This window comes from Cryptomeria japonica, chromosome 11, assembly GCF_030272615.1.
Source record: "Cryptomeria japonica chromosome 11, Sugi_1.0, whole genome shotgun sequence".
NCBI classification, from domain to species: Eukaryota; Viridiplantae; Streptophyta; class Pinopsida; order Cupressales; family Cupressaceae; genus Cryptomeria; species Cryptomeria japonica.
Window position 1 is genome coordinate 360217282 of NC_081415.1, and position 25302 is coordinate 360242583.

At 35.3% G+C, this 25302-nt stretch overlaps 1 protein-coding gene across 1 annotated transcript in view; it reads right to left on the bottom strand.

The window, feature by feature from the left end:
• The window catches only part of LOC131860209 (uncharacterized), a 50967-nt gene extending 28729 nt beyond the window's left edge, over positions 1-22238 (bottom strand). Inside the window, exons 1-3 of the mRNA XM_059214591.1 lie at positions 21744-22238; positions 17984-18151; positions 17589-17760 (exon numbers count right to left, since the gene is read on the bottom strand). Coding sequence (XP_059070574.1) covers positions 17589-17760; positions 17984-18151; positions 21744-22238 — 835 coding nt within the window. The remainder of the gene's footprint in view (positions 1-17588; positions 17761-17983; positions 18152-21743) is intronic.
• Between the last annotated feature and the right edge of the window lie 3064 nt (positions 22239-25302).

A 25302-nucleotide genomic window follows, 5' to 3' on the forward strand; every position in this document is an offset into this window, starting at 1 on the left:
CTAAACCAAGGAATACACCAGGACAAGCATATGGAGTTCAATATGGTAGGAATACCCACTTGGCCAAACAAGTCTTCATACGAGGTACACTGACTGATGGTACTCTAATGAGAGACATGACCATCTACAGTCAACCACATAACAACACCCAACACTCGCATAAAGGACATGACCAGATACAAACAATCACAAGAAAATAGTCCAAAACTCAAGATCAAGAACATAAGCAGAGTCCAAAATAAACATAGGACAATATCCACCTATCACAATCAAGGACTTGCCATTTCTTAATCAAATGCGAATATAGAAAATTAAACATGCATAGACATAAATTGGAAATGACAATCTTCTTCCATATCGTTTAAACATCACAATCGATCCAGTGTTCTAATAGATCTAAGTAGATTACAATTTGTCTACCCTATCTAGGTACATGTCGCTCATGGTTTAATAACTCACTATAATTCATTTTGCATCATAAAATAATATAAATACCTCATCATGAGTTTTCAGACCAAATCACTATATTAAATAAATATTAATCAACTAAAATATGATATTTATTTTTCAAAATAAAACATCATTTCCATTCTTGTTTGAAACAATTTATCTAAACTTACCTTTTCCAAAACCGAGATACACTTTCCAGAATATGAAAATATACATTAAAAATAAACTAAGATAGATAATCATTTCCCAATGAAATAAAATTTAATCTCAAAAATTTCCAAACTAAAATATCATTTTAATTTCCAAGAATTTAACAAATATTATAATATTTATTTTTTTCCAATATTTTCCAGATAATATAAATATTATTTCATTTAGCTAAAATTTACTAAAACATATATTAAATTTACTTCCAAAATTTACCAAAACATAAATCATTTTACTTTTACAAGCTATATTTAAAATATACAAATTTAATACCAATTTAAATATATTTTAAATTAAAATTAAAAAGTATATATATTAAAAATCCTTTTTTTTATACCCACGCTATTGACATGGACAAACAAGTTTACCGCAAAAAAGGGATTTAGCGAGGGGGGAGGGGCTGCTACCAAATGGTAGTAGTCTGCTACCTTGGTAAAATAGAAAACCTCCCCCCAATAGATTGCACAGTCTCATACTGAGACCAAAATTAAATAAATTTCCAGAATACAATGGTCCCAAAATATTTAAATTTTCTCAATAACCAGTCCTAGAATAGATAAAACTGGGCAAATTTCTTCAACCAAATACCATATTTGGGCAAATAGAATAAATTTTACACACATTTATCCAACCAATCCAACCAATCTTGCCCAAAACAAACTAATTTCCCCATTTAAAACTTGAATCTGAAAATATTCATTTGGATTTTTAACAAAAAAATATTATGAACAACCAACCCCAATTTTTTATTTTAAAAATTAATTTGAGCAACCAAAATTTGATCTAGAGGTTGGGAAAGGAAGCAAGGAGGGTTTGAATTTGAGATTTAACTACAACTCTTCCTTATTCCACAAAATATATGAGATTTTCAGCAAGCACAGTTGGGAAAGGAAGCAAGGAGGGTTTGAATTTGAGATTTAACTACAACTCTTCCTTATTCCACAAAATATATGAGATTTTCAACAAGCACAACCGAATTTCTTCAAAATCAAAACAATCTCTATTAAACAAAGAAACCAAAGAGATAAACAAGAATCCTACCTTATTCAACAATCCTGGGAATGATTTGATGAAGAGCCCAACCTGCAAGCTCAAGAAAATCCTTCTTCCCCCAAATGCCCAAAATTTTCATCCCAAAAATAACTCCCCCAAAATATTTTCAAAACCTAGGTTAAAAGGGAAAAGTTTCACCAAAATTCATTTTTTTGGATTTAAAATATTTTCCTCCAAATAAAAATAAAAATCATTTTTCAAACAATTAAAGATGCAAAACTTGTTTTTTCTTCTAAAATTGATTTTCTTAGTTTAATTAAAACTAACATTTCTATTTGAAAATGCCAAAGAGGGTAAAATATTTCTATTTTCGAATACTATTTAACCTTTCCTTTCAAAAAGCATAAACTTAATTAATTCATCATTTAAAAATAACCATTTAATCAAACTTGGTACAAACATGAATTGAGCAATTCTAATTATTGATTAATCACACAAAAAGGGTCCTATTCAATTTACTCCCTTAATTTACTAATGCATAAAAACACATTCAATCTAATGAAATACTTGGGATTAAATAATCAATTTTACCACATGCACAACACACAACCCAAGAAAGCTAAACAAATACACGATCCACATACCCAACCAAAGGGGAAATTGATGGACGACTGACGATGCTCACTGGAGCATGACTAGGGTAGGACGAGGGTCTTACGAATAGCTAATCCAATTCCTTAGGACCGATGAGGTACACTCAAACCTGCAAATCTAGGTGGAGACGAACCCCGTACGTATGCGATATTGTACCTACAATCTCCTGCAACCAAGAACCACACATGCATACATATATATATTTAATGAAAATGTTAGCCCAAGATTAATAACACGAATTAGAAAAACAATAAATAAACTTACATAAGAATCGATGTGAAAACAACATTTATAGTTACGCACAATAATCATAATATCTGACTATAACATTACATCATGGTAAATCAACCAGGGTCAAACCGGGTTTTAAAATATGATTAGGGCAAGGGTACTACAACCTTACTGATTACTATGGCATCTTCCACTTTCCCTCCTCCACTCTTAATTTCACCGACTATCTCTTTTATCCTTTGACCATACTGTCGGATATTCTCACCTTCAGACATTCTCATGTCATCAAATTTTCCTCTTAGACTCTCCTCTTTAGCAATCTTAACATGTTCATCTCTGCTATAAATCTCTTCATGTTTTTTCCATACTTCATATGTAGTTTCAAGACCATGAACATCTACATATCCAACATCAGACATGGAACTGATAATAGCCTCCAATGCTTGATGATTTTCTTGCTTTTCTTTCTTCTAATCATCAGTCAGAGTCCTATTAATTATAATATACTTAGTGTAGTCACATAAATCTGCCCATTTCCATGACATCACTGAGTATCTACATGATCCCAATACTGACTTCCCAGACTCTTGATGTAAATATTCATTCGGTTGCTCCATATCCTACAATTTTCTCTGTTGAACTTCCGACCTTTCTTCTTCATCATGATCTAGTAGATCTTTTCCTCAAGCTGTTAGGCTTAGACCTTAGAGGACTTGAGATGATCTCATACTAATTGATGGTATGATGAAAAATAAGTATCCGGTAGATTACTGAGAGGGGGTGGGGGGTGAATCATTAAATAGAAAAAACTGATACAAACTTCCCAAACTCAAACTCAAAGTAAACTTATCAATGAAAGACCACTATCAATACTCATAAGAATAATCAACATCAATCGGTTAACTGTTACAACAACTTAACAGTAAACAACATTTAACTTGTAAACATCCAAATGCTTTATCATATGTCAATGCTTCATTTCTCAATGCTTTCGGTTATCATGCCTTATCAGAAATAGTTAAGAAGTTAATCAAATCAACAATAAGATCATAACCACAAAAACATTCACCACATGACACAAGTATTTATATGTGGAAAACCCAAATAGGTAAAAACCACGGTGAGATGAGGCTCACAAGAAATTATTTGAGCTCTTCTGAAGTTTGCCCTGTTAAGAGCCAAGCCTATTAAAGCTTTTACAAAAGTCCTATTAAGAACTGATCCTATTAGGAATCACACGATTAATGGATTGACTAAAAATGCCTTGTTAGAAGAAAATACCCTATAAGGAGTAACCTCAGTAGATGATTTCAGATTCCAATCTAATGGACCACCTTGTTAGAGGATTTAATAAGTAACCAAGCTTGTTAGAGCTTACCTGGTTAGGGGATTTCAATTCTACTATAATTGTTAGAAAACAACAAGAGTTTCTTGATCTATCTAAATAGCACTACAATTGCTTGATCAGATCCATTTAAGCTTCTATCTTCCTTTACTCAAACTACAGACTCATTCTTCAGTTCGACAACCACACACTCAACTGATTTTTGTCAACTCTTTCCAACACTAAACAAAACAACTTCATCGACCTTAAATGCAAATCAATTAGGTCAGTAACACAACAAAAATTTAATCCTCATTGAGATTACAAAAATGTCAGTACAAGCATGACCATTGGATCTCATAGCAATACCTACACATCAATCAAGAAAACCTCAACCACTCCTTGAATACCACTTCATCGATCTCAGTAGCTCATCACGTGCTTTGCATTAGATGCAATACACTTTTCTCATTCCCTAGATAAACAAACATGCCAAAACAATTGACCTTGTCTTCATACAATGACCATATGTGTCACCATCATTACCACTCAACATCAGATCATAAACCAACATAACCAATTCAACAACCTTAATCGGTTAGGGTTTAACAAAAACAACTGATAGGGTTTACCGGTTACATAACATAGAAAGGGTTTAACCTTTTACTCTAGTTACCGGTTCAACTCACAAACTTACATACCAGTTTACAACATCTTCTCAAAGGTCTTCCTACCGGTTACAAGACAATATCAACAAAAACAATCAATATCAACAATATCATTACCGGTTCAATTGACATCAATGACAACATAACATATCATTAATGCAATCTTCATGCAAATACCAACACTTTATATTAGTGTGTGTACAATAGGCCACTTGCAAACAATGGCAGTGTACTTTTGAATTTGTTTTACAACTTGCTCCAATAGGCTAAGAAATACAATTCAAAAGACCAAAATGATAGATCTATGCAATACAAGTGCCAAATTGGCCAAAAAGACCATATGTTGAAAGTACACATTCCACTCAAAATATTTACAAACTTATAGAAGATTATGAAAGTAGACAAAAAATTATGCACTTCAAAAAAACTGCACCTAAAAAGGAGTTCGTATGAGTCCAAACGGAGTCTCGAAAGTTCTAGAAATGGGGATTAGACAAGTACAGTCACCAAAAACTATTTTTTTTGAAAACTATGTCCATCCAAATCAGAAGATAACACCACCACGTGAAAGTACACAAAAAATTAGCCCATTTCAAAAAAAATTGCACTGAAAAGCTCAATGAAAACGGGGTCATAAATCCATTGCATATGATGATGTCAACATACAATATTCTCTAATCTTATCTGTAGCATATTTCTTCTGGTAATAAAAAAATCATTTTACTTTCCAAAAAATTTATTTAAAAAAAACTTTTTAGAAAAAAATAAAGAAGAATGTGGGGGCCACATGGGGCTTCACCCACCCCACACTCCAAAGATAAGGTTGTGGAAAAATTCAACCCATGAAACTTTAACCACACAATGTGCACTAGCAAATGAATCCACCTATGCATTGATCATGTAAGTAAAAAGCAAGTCTATGATGCCAATAGAAACAATGGGTCCACCTTTCACTAGATGTCGACCATGCTTCCACACTCAGCATGTGGGTCTAATCAAATACCAAATAGTGAATGAGTTGATGTCGGCGCCGGAGTGAAGAAGACCAACATATGACCCTAAACTACTTGTAGGTGGAAAGTACATAGTATGATGGGGGCGAGGTAAAACAAAACCCCCCGTAATTATAATATATGATTCTTAATAATAAAACTTTTACATATACATATAAAAACTGCGAACTTAAAAATGAAAATTAAAAATTTCGTCGAAAATTAAAGATTTTTAAATTTTTTTTTTTTGAAAAATCCATACCGCCTTGCCAAATTGGCTAAATTTTTCCTCTAAAGCCTCCATTATGATTTTCACCCAAGTAGGCTGAATTTATACTCGATCTTTATGGAAAGGACCACCCAAATGCAATGGTGAGATCGGATCTGGTCTAGGATGCCTCTATAAGATGTTGCTCTTCATATATGCCTCTTGACCTCCTTCAAAAATGCAATAAAATATCTCCAAAGGCTATGCAATGGTGCTCCAACCGCTTTGATACCATGTGAGATTATACTTGAAACAACCAAGATCAAAGAGACCAAAGATAGCACAATGACAAGAAAGATAAAATATGACAAGAATAAACTGTATTTCTATCAAGATGCAAAAGAGATCAATTGGATTATCATTAAAATTGTTACATACAATGTAGATGAGCCTTCTTATAAAGGCAAGGCTAAGAGACAAGAGAGAACACAATGATGACATGTGGCTCAATGAGATGCAAGGGTAGGTAGGAACAATAGTAAAATATTCCACATGAGGTGGATCACCCATCGAAAGTGGAATTATCACTCCACAATAAGTGGATATGATAAAGCAACAACAAGATCACACCATAAAAGGTGGAAATTCTCCTACATACACATTCTCAATGTATGCACATCTCCCTATGTGTCTCATATGCAAACTACAATGTTATGCATGTACCTGAGTAAACTTAAGTAAAGTGTAATTATTTCCAAGATGAATAAATAATTACACCAACAAACTTGATGCGAGACTTATTTATGTTGAATCAACATGTGTGAGAGGCCATTTGAGCTATGTATCTAGTGTGTATTCTCTATTATTTTTAAAATCAATCTATCAAGGCCAAGTAAGGCCAAGTAAGGAAATTCTAACTATTTCTCTTTAGAGGTGATATTTTGAGAATATTTCATAATTTTTAAAAATATTTAAAATACATAGAATTGTGATTGGAAATTATTTGATTTTTAGGTGATTATGATATTTAAGTTTTAAATTTCATAATCTTATTACCTCAATAATTGTTTTATAATAAAAGAACCATATTCTCAAAACTTTTTCCATGTTGGTTTTCTAAAATTTTATGGTTCTTTAAATAGATTAGTATCCCTTATTAAAGTCAAAAGATGAGCCTTTTAAAAGTCATAAGGAATTATCTTTGTTGCCTTCCTCTCATATGAATTGAATGTGTTTCCTTAATCAGTGCAAAAAATATATAATTACACTAGTTGAACAATATGATTATAAGAATAATTACCTAAAAGGAAAAACTAACATTTAAATTGCACCCCAAAAGACAAAGATTTGATTTGATTTGATTTTTTTTGAAAAAATTGACTTTAAGAAACATAAAAAAATATTTAAAAAATCTTACTTCCCTCTAACAAAGTCCTTTGTGAAAAATTCCCTTGCATCTTATATTTTGTAAACAAAATTGATACTAATTTATGTCTATTGTTATTCTAAAATAATTAACTCAACGCATGAGATTATTTTTACATATCCTTCTACATGTAACTTTGCGCATGAAGAGATTTATTTTTTAAATCATCGTGTACTATATTGAGAGGAGGATGTATCATTTAATTGTGACTTGCTAAATAAATTTTATGTTTGAAGGTAGGAGTCTATTAAATATCTTTTTTAAAGATGAAATGCTAACAAAGCATATGACATTTTTTTTTCTCAATGATTGACTAGGATCCAACATCATATTGTTTCTCAAAATCATTAATGTCTACAATGCTCACACAGTACACAATGTTCTTATATAATTTCCACTACTTTTGAAACAAGGTACCATTGCAACAAAATGAGATGAATGATATATGGCATAGTTAAGGATGTATCTATTGTCTCATAAACTACTGAAACATTGTCATCATGTCATCTTGAAACTCTTTCTAACCTTAATATTATTTATCTCGATCTTAGAATAGGAAAAGGAGGTTTTAGTAATGTAATTTTTGTTATGTTCCTCTTTAATCTACATTTCATAGATAAATAGTGAAAACTTGGGTTTTAAGGTTTTTAAGATTATATTTGGATTTTTTTTATATCTTACTATCAAAATAAGATTTGTAAATTCTCTTAACAAATAATTTTCTTTTTCTTGTTATATTATCAAGGTGAAAAGTAAGCTAAACTTACTACATATACTATTATTTAACATTATGATATCATTGTTCACACATGATGCAAGTTAAATAAGGAATCACAACAGCATTTTTTTAATTCCTTTTATTTATTACATGTTGAGATATTTTAGACTCAACCATATTGAGGATAATAAGCTTTGAATATAGCCTAACTTTAATATTCATCTCTTTGCAAAGAGTGTGTTTCTCTATATTGAATTTTATACATGTTTCAACTATACTATTTTGAAAATAAATATCATGTAGCTACTTAAATGGGTGGCTATCACCTTTATAAACTATTTGGAGAGAAAACCTAGAAAGAATAGCTTACCCATTGCCTAAATTTTTATGGATCATTACTACATGTAGTAGCAAGCCTATTTTTATTTTAAACAAGGCAAACAATTATTCATGCTTATTCTCATGAATATATATATTGATCTCCTTGGTTACAATTATTGGATTATATTTTACATTTATGAGGAATTTTATATGATCTTTGTTGCAAATGACAAATGCATAATATTTGTTGGCATTTTTGATGATTATGTTGTGATTGTCATTGATGGACACACACTTGCTTTGGGAACAATTTTGTATGTATGAGTTATGCTCAACCGGTATTTGTTCCAAACCGGTATTATGTATTATAGCCTTTAGGCTACTGGTTTTTATAGAAAGTGTCTACCAATCCCAAGTGGTATGAAGACCTCAAGCGGTTTGAGGATCTCAAGCGGTACGAAGGAATTGAAGCGATAGTTATCATTTTCCCAGTCTTCATTTTTGACAATCGGTAATTGGTTTAATGTTTGAACCAGTATTACTCTGTGATGAGTTACCAACCAGTATTTTTGTGATGAGTTACCATCCATCGACACTTTGACAGTGATTTTATGCCATGTTATCAAATGTGTCTAGATGCAATGAACCTAGGAACTTGCAATGTAATCCTATTGGACCGACATGAAATTAGATTCCTTTTTAAGGACATCATGTCTAGGGTTCTAGGAGATGTAGCTGTTAGGGTTTTTGGTGGTTGATGAGTTTTTGTATGTGCGATCTTAGAAGAGAAGATCAAGTCTGTGTGCTGTAACAGAGTGTGGACTTATCGAAGACTGAAGTAATGTTGAAATGCATTAGCAATGAGATATCATGGATCTAACCAAGTAGAGTGTGCTATTTGCTAGATCATTCACTTGTTAATTACTCACATCTTCGACAAGTCTGATACCCTTAACCGAGTAGGCCCAGAAAAGCCTTTGTAAATCCTTTAGCAAGGTGGTTCACATCTGTGGATCTGAAATCCTCTCACAAGGTAGTCTTTAATCGGACTTGTCTCCTAACATAGATTGAGATTCCTAATAGGACCTGTTCTGGTAAAGAACATTGTATGACCTTAACCGGTCTGGTTACTATTTTGCAGATAGTTACTTGTGAGTTTCATCTCACCGTGGTTTTTCCCATTTGGGTTTCCACGTCAAAATCTCTTGTGTTATGGTGATTGTGCTTCTATGGGTGAATGCCTTATTTGCTGTTTGGTTTACATTTGTGTTAATCGGTTTGTTAGTTAAATTGTTATACTGGTTTACTGCTAAACTATTTTTAAGTGTTTGAGTTCAGTATTTTTTGGTATACTAATTCACCCCCCCCTCTTAGTATTCATCAATTGGTATCAGAGCCAACCTTTCTATAAGTTTAACCACTTGGAAAGAGATATGGGGAATACACTATAAGGGAACTTACTCATCGGCTCACTCAGACTGAGAAAGCCTATGATGAACTCAAAGTCAAGTATAAGGCCTCTCTGACAAAAAGGAGAGAGCATGCTGAGAAACTGATGGAGCTAACTGAAAATAGTTCCTCTGATGAAGCAGACATGGAAGCCCTAGTTGAAGAAGTTGAAAAACTGAATGAGTCTAATACCAACCTAAGAAGGGAATTGGATGGACTGACTATCAGGATGTGTCAAGAGCTTGAGAACTGGAGGAAAGTTGAAGATCTGGTAAAAGACAAAGATCATGAGATCTCTAGGATAAAGCAAGAAGTCAGTGCTCTTACCGCTCATCTCCAAGAAAGAAAAGTGGAAAAAGAAGATATGTAAGGTGAACTTAACTTGGCTATTTCTGAGAATGCAACCTTGAAGGAGTCCAATGCTTCTATTACCAAAGAACTCATTGAGTCAAAGGAAATACTTGCCAAATTCAATAAGAGCACTGTTAAGCTAGAACAAAAGCTTGAATTAGCAAAACCAGTGAAGAATATCATTGGACTTGGTTTTTCTGGTTATGAGGAAGGTGAGACCTCTGAAACAAAAGATGTAGCATCAAAGAAGCAAGTGACATCAAAGGATAAAGGTAAGAAAAAGTTCAAACATGTTTGCTTTAATTATCTCAAGGAAGGATATACTGCTAATGTATGTAGGAATAAGGCTTACAATAACTTTCCTTTCTAAACAATAAGCCTAGATCCAACATATTCAATGGAAATTGTTATGCATGCAACAAGTTTGGGCATGGAGAATTTGAATGCAGGTCTGTCATGTACAACACTGGAAGGTATCCTCAAAGGAGTTAAGGAGTCTTTCCTAAACCCTCTGGGAATCGGTTTATAATCATCAGTCAGGTAGCGGTGGCTATCAAGCAGCAACCGGATGGAGAGCAACCTGTTTGATCTGTCATGGAAATGGTCACACTGCTGCAACATGCAGAAGGAAGAATGGAAACATGAATGATGGACCTTGGAGAGCACCTGGAATGGTTTTCTATCATTGCAACAAACTGGGTCATACAACAAGATTCTGCAGGATGAGAAAGAATATATCGGATGATATCCCAATCACTTCGGAAGGAAAGATTGATGTTGAAACTGTTCAAGCGGATATGAAGAAAACCTAGAAAAAGAAGCCAGAAGAAGTGTCTCTAGAAGAACCGGTTTTTGCACCTAGTGTGGAAATCTCTGAACCAGCAAACTAAGCTATAGGAAAGCTTAGGGGGAAACAAATCGGAAAAATGTTTTGAACCCCCAGTTTACACCAGTAAAAGACCTTAACCGGTATGTGATACCTGTCAGTTGGTAGAAGACTGGAAATGGTAAAAGGCAAATTAGGGGTTACGCCCTAATGGTGGAGCATTTATTATGGTAGGTGGAGAATTCATTTAAAAGGGATTTTCAAGTCACTTTCACTTATCAATTTTTGAGTGAAGAAGTTTTCAAATGCAGAGCGACAAAAGATGATTTGTGTTGCAATTCAGAGAGATTTCAAAACCTTGAAGAAGAATCTGAAGATAACATCAATCGGTCAAGTGTAGAACTCAAAGCAGTAACCCAGTAACTAAAGTAGTGAGTGGTGAAGTAGAATTTGAAAGCCCTAAATCTCAACTTTTGAAGGTATTTTTCAAGTTTCTCTGTTTATCATGGCTTCAGCATCACACTCTAGTTCTAGTGCACCCGTTGATTAAGTAGATTTCATCCAACGGAAGGCAAAATATAATGCACTATCCCAAATACCCGCTGGTGTTATAGTTGAGGAAGGTATTTTGAATTACATTGACTGTAAAATTGAAGATCTAGGATATCTAGTAATCCACTCTCAGTTGAGTTTGTTTTGTGGGAAGGACAAGAAGATCAAACCAGAATTCAACATCTTGGAAAAGAAGAAGCTTCACAATGCGGTCTATTTCCTTGAAGAATTCACAGATGATCACATTCACATCATTCTAAGTAGAGTGTGTGGTGACAAAATGTACTTAGAGCAGACACATGACATCACACCGGAAGCAATTCATGTCGTCACCAGTTTCTGTAACATTGGAGAAGTGCCAGCTCTAAGGAAGATCAGTAAGACCGAAATGGCCAAGCTCACCAGTTCTGTGAGTGACCAATGGGGAATGACCATCAATACCATCAAGGACAATCTGGTCAAGTATGCCTGCATGGTGATAGGTCACCAAACATTCCATGCTAGCAGAATTAACTCTGTCTCTGCAGCAGCGGTAAATGCTGGCTATAGGATGATCATGGAAGATGCCTCGTTTGATTTATGCACCTGTATGCAAAGGCAGCTACTGGTGAACCTAAAGTCAATCAAACAGGACAATGCCTTAAGATTTAAATTTAGACAACTATTGGTCAGATTGTTCTTCTACTTCCAAGGCTACTTTCCAGGAGTCAGTGATATTCAGTGGTCTATTGACCAACCGGTTACAAAGAAAATTAGGGAAAGTCTTCAAGCAGTTGGAACCAGTTATCCTGAAGTCTTGAACAAATACTTTGATGAGTTCAGATGCAAGATGAGCCAAAGGGTGAGAATATCTGGTGATATTGTTAAGAAATATGAAGAGGACATCTACTTTATCATCAAAGTAGATGAGTGCATAATGGAGGCTGTTGAGCCCAGAAAGGAAGAAGTGGAACCTATGGGTTATGAGGTGATGTATGCCATGCTAGATGGGTATGCTTCTACCCTAATTTTCTCACCGCTTGATCCTAAGAAGAAAAGAATTGGCACCTATCTAGAAAGGTTTACACCGATTGAAGAGCCCTCAGTGAAGAAAGGAAAGACAGTGCCATTTGTATCGGCACTGGTTACTTCAACAAGTCCTAAAGTGACCAAGCGGTCATCGACAAAGAAGAAACTGGAAGTTGCACCCACCAAAGTCTTTGAGAGAAAGCGGAAGACAAAGGGCAACACATCGGACTCAGAAGATACATAATCTGAAGAATAGCCTAAGAAGACTAGGCAAACAAGAAAGAAGACTAAGGCAACCAGCAATGAACCGACATCATCAGCACCAATAAATATTGATATTTCCTCTTACAAACCTTTGACACATTGTTAAAGAACTATTAAGAACATTAGGAGAAACGTTTGGAGTGGTTTGGCAAATTATTTTGATGATTTCAATGATAATGAGAAGGAGGAAGTAGAACAAGAAGTCATTCAATATTTATGTATTAATGACCAGTCACCATCAGAAATTAAATCTGTGACATCGAATTCTTTATATAATTCTTTAGACAACAAATGGCGCATTGCCATAGAAAAGGAAGAGGAGATAAGAGAGGAAATATTTGCTCAATATTTTCCTGATGTGTCTAATTTTGAACTTTATGAAGTTATGTAAAAATATAAAGGCCTCTTCTTTATGCGAAGAAGGAGACTCTTGTAGCTAGAAGGGAAAGTCCCTAAGGTGGTAAAAGATACCCACTCTCATGTCCAAGCTACTCTAAAGTTGCATCAAGTGTCTGAAGCCAACAAGAAGGCTGAACAAGAACCGAAACTTGCAAAACTAGATGAGGTGTATAATAGTGAAGGAGAATAGGTCATTGAGAAAATGGACCCTATTGATGTTGATACTTTGGATGGTGAAGATGTTACTCCAGATACACCAACAAAAATGGTAGGACAGGAGAAACAAGAAGAGGAATAGAGAAAGGAGGAAGAGAAGAGGAAACAGGCAAAAGAAGAGAAGAAGCAAAAGGAAGAAGAGAAGAGAAATGAAGAGAAGACAAAAGAGGAAGAGAAGAGAAAATAGGAAGATGAGAAGAAGAAGAAGGAAGAAGACAAGAAACAAGAAGAGGAGAAGAAGAAGAAGGAAGAGGAGAAGAAACAGGAAGAGGAAAAGAAGAAGAAGGAAGAGGAGAGGAAAGAAGAAGAGAAGCGAAAAGAAGAAGAAAGGAAGAAGGAAGAAGAGAAAAGAAATAAAGAAGCTGAGGAGCCGACGAAGACAGAAGAAGATATAAGCAAAAAGCCAAGGAAAAGGAGGAAGCATCAAAGAGTGTACATGTAGAGACCCCAAAGGCAACCGATGGCAAAGCCAAACCGACTGACATCACTAGTCCCATTGACATCTAGTCTGCAAATGAAACAGAGCTATTGCAAAGTATTAAGCTTGCTCAAGAGCATCTGGAAGCACTAAGGAGGAAAAAGGAGGAAGATGTGATTCAAACTATGGTGGAAACTCTCACCAGTTTGATTCTCGGTACGAATCTCCCAAGTAATGATTCCTCTCTAGCTCAATTGAAGCTCCTATGCACAGTTGTAGAGAACCAAGTGCAATGTATGGAAGATGTTGCTGAAGCCAATGCAAAAAAGAAGCATCAAAAGGCTCTGAACACTACTTTGGTGAAGAAGTTAAATGAGCTCCGGTCTGATCTACAGAAAGCACAAAAGGAAATAAAAGATGTTATGGATGAGGGGAATCTACTGCTCAGTAAGATTAGTCAACCCCATCTATTTTGTGATGATGTGCTTGCATAGAAGGAGAAGTTGCAATTTGACCTGCAAGCATATATAAGCACCTTCAAGATGCCCTATGATTCCTTCACCGCTTATGGGCAAACTGTTCACAGGTTTCAACTTCAGGCTGCAAGAATAGAACTAGAGATCAGCAACTAGACCAGAGATTTGCAGGAACTTCAACTGGTTTTACTACCATGACTACAAATACTTTAGAAATGCTATCTCAATCTGGATGCCTTAACGGTCACTCGAGAGATGAGTACCTTGGACGCCATGGAGGAACAAGTATCCCAGATGCAAACAGAGAGTGAGGTTGCTACCTCATTGCTTGAATCATGGTCTGTATCCATGAAAACATTTATGCAAGACTTTAAATCAGTTTTTGACAAGTTTCACTCTTTATTGTCATTGTCCTAAGTGTTGCCATCAATGCCAAAGGGGGAGATTGTTGGTATTTTTGATGATTATATTGTGATTGTCAATGATGGACACACACTTGCTTTGGGAACACTTTTTGTATGTATGAGTTATGCTCAACCGGTATTTGTTCCAAACCAGTATTATGTATTATAGCCTTTAGGCTATCAGTTTTTGTAGAAAGTGTCTACCGATCCCAAGTGGTATGAAGACCTCAAGCAGTTCGAGGATCTCAAGCGGTATGAAGGAACTGAAGTGGTAGTTATCATTTTCCCAATCTTCATTTTTGACAACCGGTAATCGGTTTAATGTTTGAACTGTTATTACTCTATGATGAGTTACCAACTGGTAATTAGTAAAATTGTATGAACCGGTAATACTCTGTGATGAGTTACCAACCGGTATTTTTGTGATGAGCTACCATCCACTGACACTTTGACGGTGATTTTGTGCCATGTTATCAAATGTGTCTAGATGTAATGAACCTAGGAACTTGCAATGTAATCCTATTGGACCGACATGAAATCAAATTCCTTTTTAAGGACATCATGTTTAGGGTTTTAGGAGATGTAGCTGTTAGGGTTTTTGGTGGTTGATGAGTTTTTGTATGTGCGATCTTAGAAGAGAAGATCAAGTCTGTGTGCCATAACAAAGTGTGGATTTACCAAAGACTGAAGTAATGCTAAAATGCATTATCAATGAGATATCATGGATCTAACCAAGCAGACTGTGCTATTTGCTAGATCATTCACTTGTTGATTACTCACATCTTCGACAAGTTTGAAACCCTTAACCGGGTAGGACCAGAAAAGCCTTTGTAAATCATCTAACAAGGTGGTTCACATCTGTGGATCTGAAATCCTCTCACAAGGTAGTCTTTAATCAGACTTATGTCCTAACAGAGATTGAGATTCCTAACAGGATTTGTTCTGGTAAAGAACATTGTATGACCTTAACCGGTCTGGTTACTATTCTGCAGATGGTTACTTGTGAGTTTCATCTCACCATGGTTTTTCCCATTTGGGTTTCCATGTCAAAATCTCTTGTGTTATGGTGATTGGGCTTCTATGGGTGAATGCCTTATTTGTTGTTTGTTTTACATTTGTGTTAACCGGTTTGTTAGTTAAACTGTTATACTGGTTTACTGCTAAACTGTTTAAGTGTTTGAGTTCAGTATTTTTTGGTATACTAATTCACCCCCCCTCTTACTATTCATCAATATTTTGTTCTTTCCTTGCACCAAAAATGAATTTTAATTGATTAATATGTTACTAACTATATTATTTCTTCTATGGCGAGATTATAACTTCAAAAAATGTGATGCAGGTGCTATTACATGGATGGTGTGCTACCTTAATAAAAAAATTATCTTCTTTGTCTCTTTGAATCAAAGGGGTGAAATATGGAAGTAGCTCTTGAAGAATCAATATTGCCTTGAAGATTTATGGAATAGTTCTTGTTGGATACATGTAAAAGTACCATCTAACTTAAATTTATTTTCCTCTTTCCAAAGAACATCACTTCTAAAGAGAGAAAAGCACATTGAAGATCATGACACCTTAGTAAAGTGAAAATACATCACAAAATTTCTCTCCAGTTCCATCATAAAAGCACATTGAAGATCATGGGCACATGCTATATATTTGAATCTTAACCATCACTTATTAAAGATCATGCAATAATATGCTCCAAATTTAGATCAATGTTTGGCCTTAGGTGATGCCATTGAGGGGGATTGTGCATATCAATGACACCACCTAATCGCTAAATCCTAATTTTTAAGTCCTATGAGCACATAATTGTAAGTCCTATGAGCATATGTTTTAAGTCCTATGAGAACATAATCGTAAGTCCCACAGGCATATGTTTTAAGTTCCATGAGCATATTATCGCATGTCCTACAAATAGATGTTTTAAGTCATATAGGCACATTATTGTAAGTCATACGGGCACATTATTATAAGTTTGAAAATGTTTTAAGTCTTATGGGCACCTTGTATTAAGTCCTATAGGCATATTATATTAAGTCCTACTGGCATATTATAAATTCTTCTCCTTGTAAATCTTCCACTTGTAAAAACATTGTATTAAGACCTACGAACATTATGTAATGAACCTAGGGAGAGGATAAATTAAGGAGACTACAATTCCAATATAATTTGTTATAAGACCTCATAGCATCATTTTTAAAACACTTGGATTATAAATTATGACAAGATGAATTTCATGTAGTGTGGAATGCATGATCTTCATGTTTTTGATTAAGTGAAAAGCAAGTTTTGAAGGGGCCCCGAAACCCTTTTTACAGAAAGATAATGAAAAGATAGAGCATTAAAGATCTGCTACAGAGAACAAAACACAATAGAGAGACAACTGGAAAAGACAAAAAGACAACAAGAAGCCAAAAGAGGTAGAGGGACAACACAAAGAAAACTAAGGGACAACTATGAACAATAGACCCTAAGAAAGATTTATGATAAGCTCTGCCGCTTCTTTCTCCAGCAGGACCATAGAGGCAACAACACTCTTCAAATTCTCCAACTCCTTGACATGCTGGGTCATCTTCCTAGCACTAGCATGAGTTATTTTACCATGACCAACTATCCCCCCTTCAAAAATTAACACCTTATCCTCGGTAGTATCAATAGTGCTATTTTCCTGTTGGACCTATTCCAGCTTGTTGATCATCATACTGAAGCTATCGGCAGAGGCTTTCAGTATTTTTTTGCTTTGTTCTCCAATCTTCTTCAAGGTATTCTCATGATTGAGAACCTATTTCTCTAGATCATTGAATCTATCCTCCACAACTTTAAATTAAGAGCCATACGCACGAGTGATAGCCTCTGCATCACTGATGACTTTAGTTAATTCATTCAGGTAGTTAGGAAGGGTACTGAGCTTACCAGTACCAACAACTTCAAGGGTAGTCACTTTCTTGGATGAATCCTCCAACTTATTCTTCAAACTATTGATCTAAGAATAGATCCAATCAATAACCTTGCAGAACTCCATAATCCCACTCTTCACGGTATTCAGCATGGTTAAAAGGAAATTTATGCAGTCAATGTTGATCTCAAGGGCATAATTCTCCAGGGTCTCCACATTAACATCTGTAGCATTGGGAGGAAGAGTATCAACTTCCTTCACTGTCTTCCCCTCTTCTTCTGTATCATCAGTAGATTTATTGGGGTCCTAACGATTGGGTTGAACATTAATAGAATCATTCCCTTTATCAAGACTAATGTTGGTGATGACAGGGCTCCGCTTGTTTTTCTTTTTTGCTAGAGGGGTAACATAATCACTGTTAGTCTCCATCCCCTCATCATCTTCTTCATCATCTTCAAGCCAACTTTCCTCTTCCTAAACCTTACTTCTTTTTCCTTTAACCCTTTTTCTAGCTTTCTTATTTCCAGACCCAGATGCCAAATCTATCCTTTTTCTTCGTAGAACCCTTAGCAGGGGTAATCCTATCAACATCGTCTTCCCACTTAGTATCAGACCCGTTACCTTCATTGTCATCAGAGTCCTCAAATTCATCATCTGAATTAGAGAGCTTAGTGATAGAATGTTGCACAAAGGAAGCCTTGACATGGTTGTATAAGAGAAACATTAACCCTTCATGCATGGGAGGGTTACTATCTGGGTTAGCCCTAAAATCCTTAATGCTAGTGTTAAGGGAGCTAATCAAATAGAAAGGGATAGAAATCAGGTCTTTATGGTGAAAATGATTCAGAAGCACAAAGTGATAACCGTAGACACAAGAGTATCTACCATCAAGTGTAACATGTTGTATGCCAACAAACAAAATCCATCTCCATACCTTCTTTATCACTTTCAGAGAGTAGTAGGTTTTTCTTGATTTCACCAACTTTCTCTTCTCAGACTCCTCCTTCATGAATCACTTGATAACAGCTTCAGTGAGCTTCTTGTCTCTATAAAACTTTCTGCCTTCCATTGACATACCAGTAACTTCTATGATCATCCCTTCGTCAATTTCAATCTTTCTTCTTCTTGTGGTTATTTTACCATATTTCTAATTCTTTTGAAAATTCTGGTCACGGTAGGGTTTTTCCCTATGATTCTGTCCATATACCCTATCATCTTAGTCATTTCCAAAATAGCCCAAGCCTTCGGCTTGTCTTTCCATTCATCACAGGAAAGTGGCTCAATTATTTTCCTATTTCCTCCCATGGCGTCAACAAACAAAAAATTCTTATCCTTCACTATGAAAAATAGGGCAGAAACAAAAATCAAAGTGCAGAGTAGGAATGTCTTCAAAATAGAAATGGGCACCCACAAAACGTGCAGAATCTTGTTCGCATTAAACGCCAGCTCAATCTTCGAGCGTCGCTCTTTCCGATTCATTATGGCCTTTTTCATTGATAAGTGCATTGTCATAATTACTTATCACTCCCTCGTAACCATGCACTCTATCATAAATGAGGAGTGCACGTGCCTTGTGAGGAAGATCTATCTCACCTCTCAAGCTCACAGTGTGATCAACATGAAAAGCCATGTTGGAAGCCTAATCAACAATAGTGTTGGTCTATCTATAATTGTGAGACACAATACATAGCTCAAAGATTTGATTATCTCCTTAGCTTGAGATATGATATTCTTTATGGTCTATGAAGGGGAGGATAGGCCTTTTAGGCATTGAACAATATTATTTGAGTCTCCCTCTAGCCAGACTTTAGTAAATCCCATAGATTTAACTAGGACAAGAGTTTGGTAAGTAGCCATGGCCTCAGTTAAATATTGTTAGACAGTTCAAATAACTCAAATTCCAACTGAGAGGGGGGTTGAATCAGTTGTCACAAATTACTGGAACCATTAGCAATTTAAACTTTTATACTGGAACCCAAAACATTAATACCGGAATAGTAGTTAAACCAATAAAGCTTAAGTAATAATCACAAAATAAATACCATCCACATGACACCAAGATTTATACGTGGAGAACCGGGTAAAGTGAAAAACCATGGTGGAAAGCCTACCCATAGTCAGATAATACTTCTACTGTAAGTATGTGAATTACAATCGAGGGGCCTGCACTTGCAGGAAGGCCAACAACCTAAAGTGCACTGCTCATCACAAAAGGAGCCTCACTGACTACATATAAATCCAGACTACAATTTGGAGAAGTATTGAACTGCAAAAGATAGCATCTCCTATGCCTGAGTACAATCTTGATTAAGGTCAATACCGAAGGACTAAATCCTCTTACATAAACCCAATTTGATCTCCAATGATCGACCAACTCCTCTGCCTGAATGATATTACATTATTCACACATTACATTCCTTGACCATGACTAGAATTGTTAGATACTTGTTTAGTCCCAAAGACACAGAGAGGGGGGGTGAATCAATGTCTAACTAGTATATGAAATATTTAAACTTGTTTGCAACTTTACAACCCAGATTAATGTACCAGTAAACAAGCAATAAAGCAATAAAGAGAAATAAGAGAGACAACATCAATGCACACCATAACACAAGATATTTTGGTGAGGAAACCCGGTAGGGGAAAAACCTCGGTGGGATTTGTGACCCATAATATTTACTCACTGGCCAAAATGAATAAATATTACTGATACAATAGGGGCCTGCACATGCAGGAAGGCTAACAGCCTAGAGCTCACTGCTTAATCACAAAAAGAAGTCACACCGACTACAAAATTGGATGATTAAATCCAATGACAATGTACTGCTCAAAATAGCATCTACAATGCTTGATTTAGTACTGGTTTAAGCTCTGTCAAATACCTCTACCATAAACCTTTCTTTTCTCTGCTCTGCTCTTATTCACCTATTAAAATTATTATATCAAAATGCATATATAGATATTTTCTCTCATAATCCACTTGTATTAATCACCTATACATATTTCACATACCTAACACACTTTTCACATACCTATGTCACTTTCTAAATGACTTATAAGATCTCATACATATATGAGTCTTTATAATACATCATGTCAGCTATAAAATATAATTATAATACAAAACAATATAATTTCCATGTCGGCTGGGGTGCCGATAAGATCTTCTATCGGTGTAGACTGGGTGCCGGTGTGAATAATCTTGTTGTGTCTGCCGATGCTAGTAGATGATGTTTGTTGCCGGTGTATGCTGTGAACCATATTACCAGTTGGTTGCCATCAATGACAACATCAACTATTCTCATCTGAGTGTAGAATGCCAATAATCTCCCCCTTTGGCATTGATGGCAACACTCATGAGAAAAATCCAAAAACTGATATCCAAAAATCAAGTCCAAAACTTTATCAAAAAAAGAGTTCTCCCCCTGAGAAAATGATCTCATCTGTACATTTTTCTCCATACTACTACTCCCCCTTTGACATCAATGACAAAGGATGTCAAAAAGAACAAAGAATTCAAAATTCTACCTCATAGGCTGTATTCGGTTATGGACAATTTGAAAGATATCCGCCAAAATCAGATTAAGACTCTGCATGAATTTGGTGTTGTCAGAGATAATGGTTTCAGTCTGTTGGAACATACCTGTTAGATAATGCATCTTTTTCTTTGATGATCTTTCTCCTTGAATTGTTGCTTTGGACAACTCAACCCGCTGAGTTATAAGGTTATCCAATCTAGGACCAAGTTTGTTTTTCAGCTCACGTGCCTTAATTCTTATCCTTGCTTTTTCTTTTTCCAATTTCTCAATCTTTTCCTCAAAAACTGCCATTTCTTGTTCAAAAACTGATCTAAGTTTTGAAGAACCTATCATATTGTCTGTTATATCATCAATCTCTTTTTGTGTCTTCTTTATCTCTTCCTCAATGTCTTCTATCAAGTTGTGAGGCTTGCATGCTTCCTTATAAAATTCTTTATATTCTAGAATGGTGGAATTAAGTACCGGTAATAAGGAATCAATGTGCTCAGTACAATCCTTGATAGTTTTATTAAAGAATTCATTTTTCTCCTTATTTACCCTTTCCTTAACAGTCTCCTCATTAATCTTATCTACAATTAACATATTTGAAGCAATAAATTTGGACAATGTGTCCAATTTACCTAAATATCCATCAATGTGATCTATCTTACAAGTTGGTGCAATCATCTTCAATATAGGTAATGTGTCATCAATGGCCTTGAATGTTAAGGCATTGCAATCTATGTTCCTCTTAATTGAATCCAAAAGTACATCAATCACATTTGTAGGCCTAAAATTCATGGTGGAAGTGCTAGGCTCGGCTATAACTTTCTTTTCTTCAAACACTTGTCCAACTGCCTTAACCACTTCTTCCTTATTTCCATCATTGACCTCTTCTTTATACGCTGTTTCTGCTTTTTGCTCATTCTGGGTTTCAATTTTGCTTTCAATCTTACTGTCTTCCTTATTCTCTATCTTGCTGATTGTTGGTTTAGCTATGCTCTGTTCAAGTTCTTTCTCTGTTGGTTTCTCTACCTTCTGCTGATTATCGATATTTGTAGGTTCAGTTTGTGTTTTTACCTCTGCTTCTGCTTGTGCTTCTGCCAGTTTCTCAATGTTAGGCTGAGTAGCATCTGGGATGGTATCATGTTTCTCAACTTGTGCTCGTATCTCAATGTTTTGAGAGTCAATAGTATTGACCGGTGACTCAGAGATTTCAATATTTACAACATCAGTTTGTTTTACCTCTGTAGTCTCTTTGTCCATGACAATGTTGAAGTCTTGTGTGTCCACATTCATGGTAAAAAGAAGTTCATATTTTGGATTGGTTTCATCTCTTGTTATTTCCTCTGCCTTCTCTTTTGGTTGACTATTAGTTTGTATCAATACCTCTGCAGTTATTGGTGGGGTATCCTGTGCCAGTGGAGGAAGGTTATCCTTGACTGTTATATTAGGTACACTACCATTTTTACCTTTACCTTTATCCTTTTGATATTCCTTTGGAAAATACTTATCCATTTTCTGTCTATCCTTTTCTTCTTTCTTTTCTCTTTCCACAAAGAATATGTCCCAATTGTCTGCCATTTCATTTGCAATTTCCTTAACTCGGCCTGCCATAAGGCTAACCTGTCGGTGACCACTTACAAAAACTGACTGGTTGGCTTTTGCAATCAATTCATCAATCTCCTATTTGGAGTTAACAGGGTGAACCACCAACAATTCTTCAACTTTTAATTTCTTATCTAATTCCATAACTGACATCCATTTAGCTTCTAACCTCAAATACAAATCATTGGGCAGATCATCTACAACCTCAATGAGAACTTTCTTGTAGATATCAAGATGTAATATAATGCTTTCATCTATAGTGTTTTTATCTGCGTCCTTGAAATAATGATAGAGTTTATTTATATTGCTAAGGTTACCTTCTTGTGTGATTTCATTTATCAGTTCCTCTGGTGTAAGAGTGTCCGGTGCCTTAGGTTTTGATTTCTTCTTAGGCCTTACCTTCTTCTTGGGACCACTAGGCTCTCTTATAGCCTTTTTCTTCTTTCTTTATGTCCTTGACTTCTTTGGAGATGGGGCAGGTGCCGGTGAAGGTTTTCTTTTCTTCCTTTCAACTCTTTTAAATTCAGCTACTTTATCACTTTCTATCTCAAAAGAAGTAACAATGGAGGAAACATGAGCTATCGATGTCTGTTCTGACTGAATTTATACTTCAGAAGAAATACCACCAAGACTTATCAACCCTTCTATAACTTCTTTCACCATTTTAGAAGCATCTTTCATGAATTTGTCTCCTTTGTTTCTTTCCTTCATCATGGCTACATCACTTTCAATTGTTTCAGCACTACCAAATATTTTCTCTGATGGTTCTGGTGGAGCATCTAGGAGTATTTTTGCATATGATTCCAAGATGTGAGAGTCCACCTCATATCCCATTTTAGTAATCCATACAATTCTGGGTGTGACTGCTTCCATCCAAATTTCATCTCTCTTTACTACAAAGCATATTTGTTTATCATATTTGTCTACGATGCTTTGGGAAGTTCTTTCTCTCTGTTTCATTCTAGTTTGAAAATTCTTGAAGTAATCTTTGACCAACTCATCTCTGTTAGCTCCCATACCGGTGATTGCCTCCTTTATCTATTTTCCAGTAGAAATATCATAGGCAAAATCCTTATGACCTATGTCGGGGATCTCCTTAGAAAAAAACATTAAACATACCAACAGATTTCCAAATTTGAATGTTCCTTTCTTGTCACCTTTTATCTTATCCAGTTTTTTTAGCAATTCATCCTTCAACCATTCACAAATATCAATCTTTGCATTGTTTACAATCATCTCATGTGCACTATGAATGTATGAACTTGACACAAAATTCAATCTATTTGTGTGACCAACTTTATATCCAGTTATCATGCTAGCAAATTTAACATTTTTATCCTTTATGTCATTAACCCTAAGTGACCAGTTGTCATATGTAGCTCTGGTTAAGCTCATACCTTCCTTGTTAGGGATTTTATTCTTCTTGTGAGGTCTAGAACCGATGGAGGGTAAACCAGTAACAACTTTGATAGCTTCCTTGGTAATCTTGAATACCAAGTCCAACCACATAAATTCTCCATGAACTCTGCTAAGGACATAGCAGACGACTTCATCGAAGAATTCTAGTATATGGAGGATGTCTATGAAACCTAAATCCTCAACTACCTTATGTTTCGGTTTCACTATCCCCTTGTCAGTAATTTCATTTATGTACATGTTCATCAAATCTTCAAATCCTAAACTTTCTATGTTGCAATGTATGTATGCCCTAAGGTCTTCAGTGAACGCGAATCCCTTTGGGATTTTGGAAAATGCACCAATAGAATCATCATGTTTTTCTATCTTGGGAATGATCTTGAAAACTGGTCTAGGTCACTTAATGTTTTCCATAATGGTAGGGTGTGCTATGAATTTAGGAACAAAAGATGAAGATGCCATTGTGAAAGATAAATACTTCTTAATTGTGAAATCCTTGGATGCCTTGAAAAAGATATTTGTTGCTTTTCCTTTAGAATTCCTTTGCTCAATTTCACTCTCTTCGAATGCTTGGATGCTTGGTGAGTTGAAATGAAAGGTTACAATGCCTTTATAACCAAAATTTTGACTTACAACCGCAATAAATGCTCACCGATGAAGTGAAAAACTCCACATATCTGTCAGTAAATAAGAAATATAAATTCTAACCATCAACTGAGGGTAAATGCATGGTTTTCAATTTGTTGCCGTACCCCTAGGGATTATTCCTTAGTTGGATGAAGAATCACCTGTTAGTGTAGGATTACCCTGTTTTGCCGGTGCAGTGACAGATTCATCACCTTTCTGATCTCTCTTCCTAATCCATTGTTTTAAAAAATTCATGCTTGATTTTAGTCACCTTCTCTTTGCCTTTGTTATTAGATCCTTTATTGTTCATCGGTGAATTCTTGCTTCTACAAGATTATGAAATATGTCCAATCTTGTTACATGCATAACAAGTTACTTTGTTTCTCTGAATAGCCTTTCCATAACCTTGACCAGTTTGAGTTCTGCATTGATTAGATAAATGTCCAAATCTACCACAAACATAACATTTCACATTCATTCTACAATTGTCTGAGTTATGACCATTTTTATTGCATTTGGAACATTGATCGATGGGTAAGTTTGTATTTTGATTATTCCTAAATCTACACTTATTTGCTCTATGACCAAATTTGTTGCAATTAAAATATTTCCCATTAAATTTATAAGCATTAGGTTGCCTTACCAGTTTGTTGTGATCATGATTGTTTGTAGTCCCTGA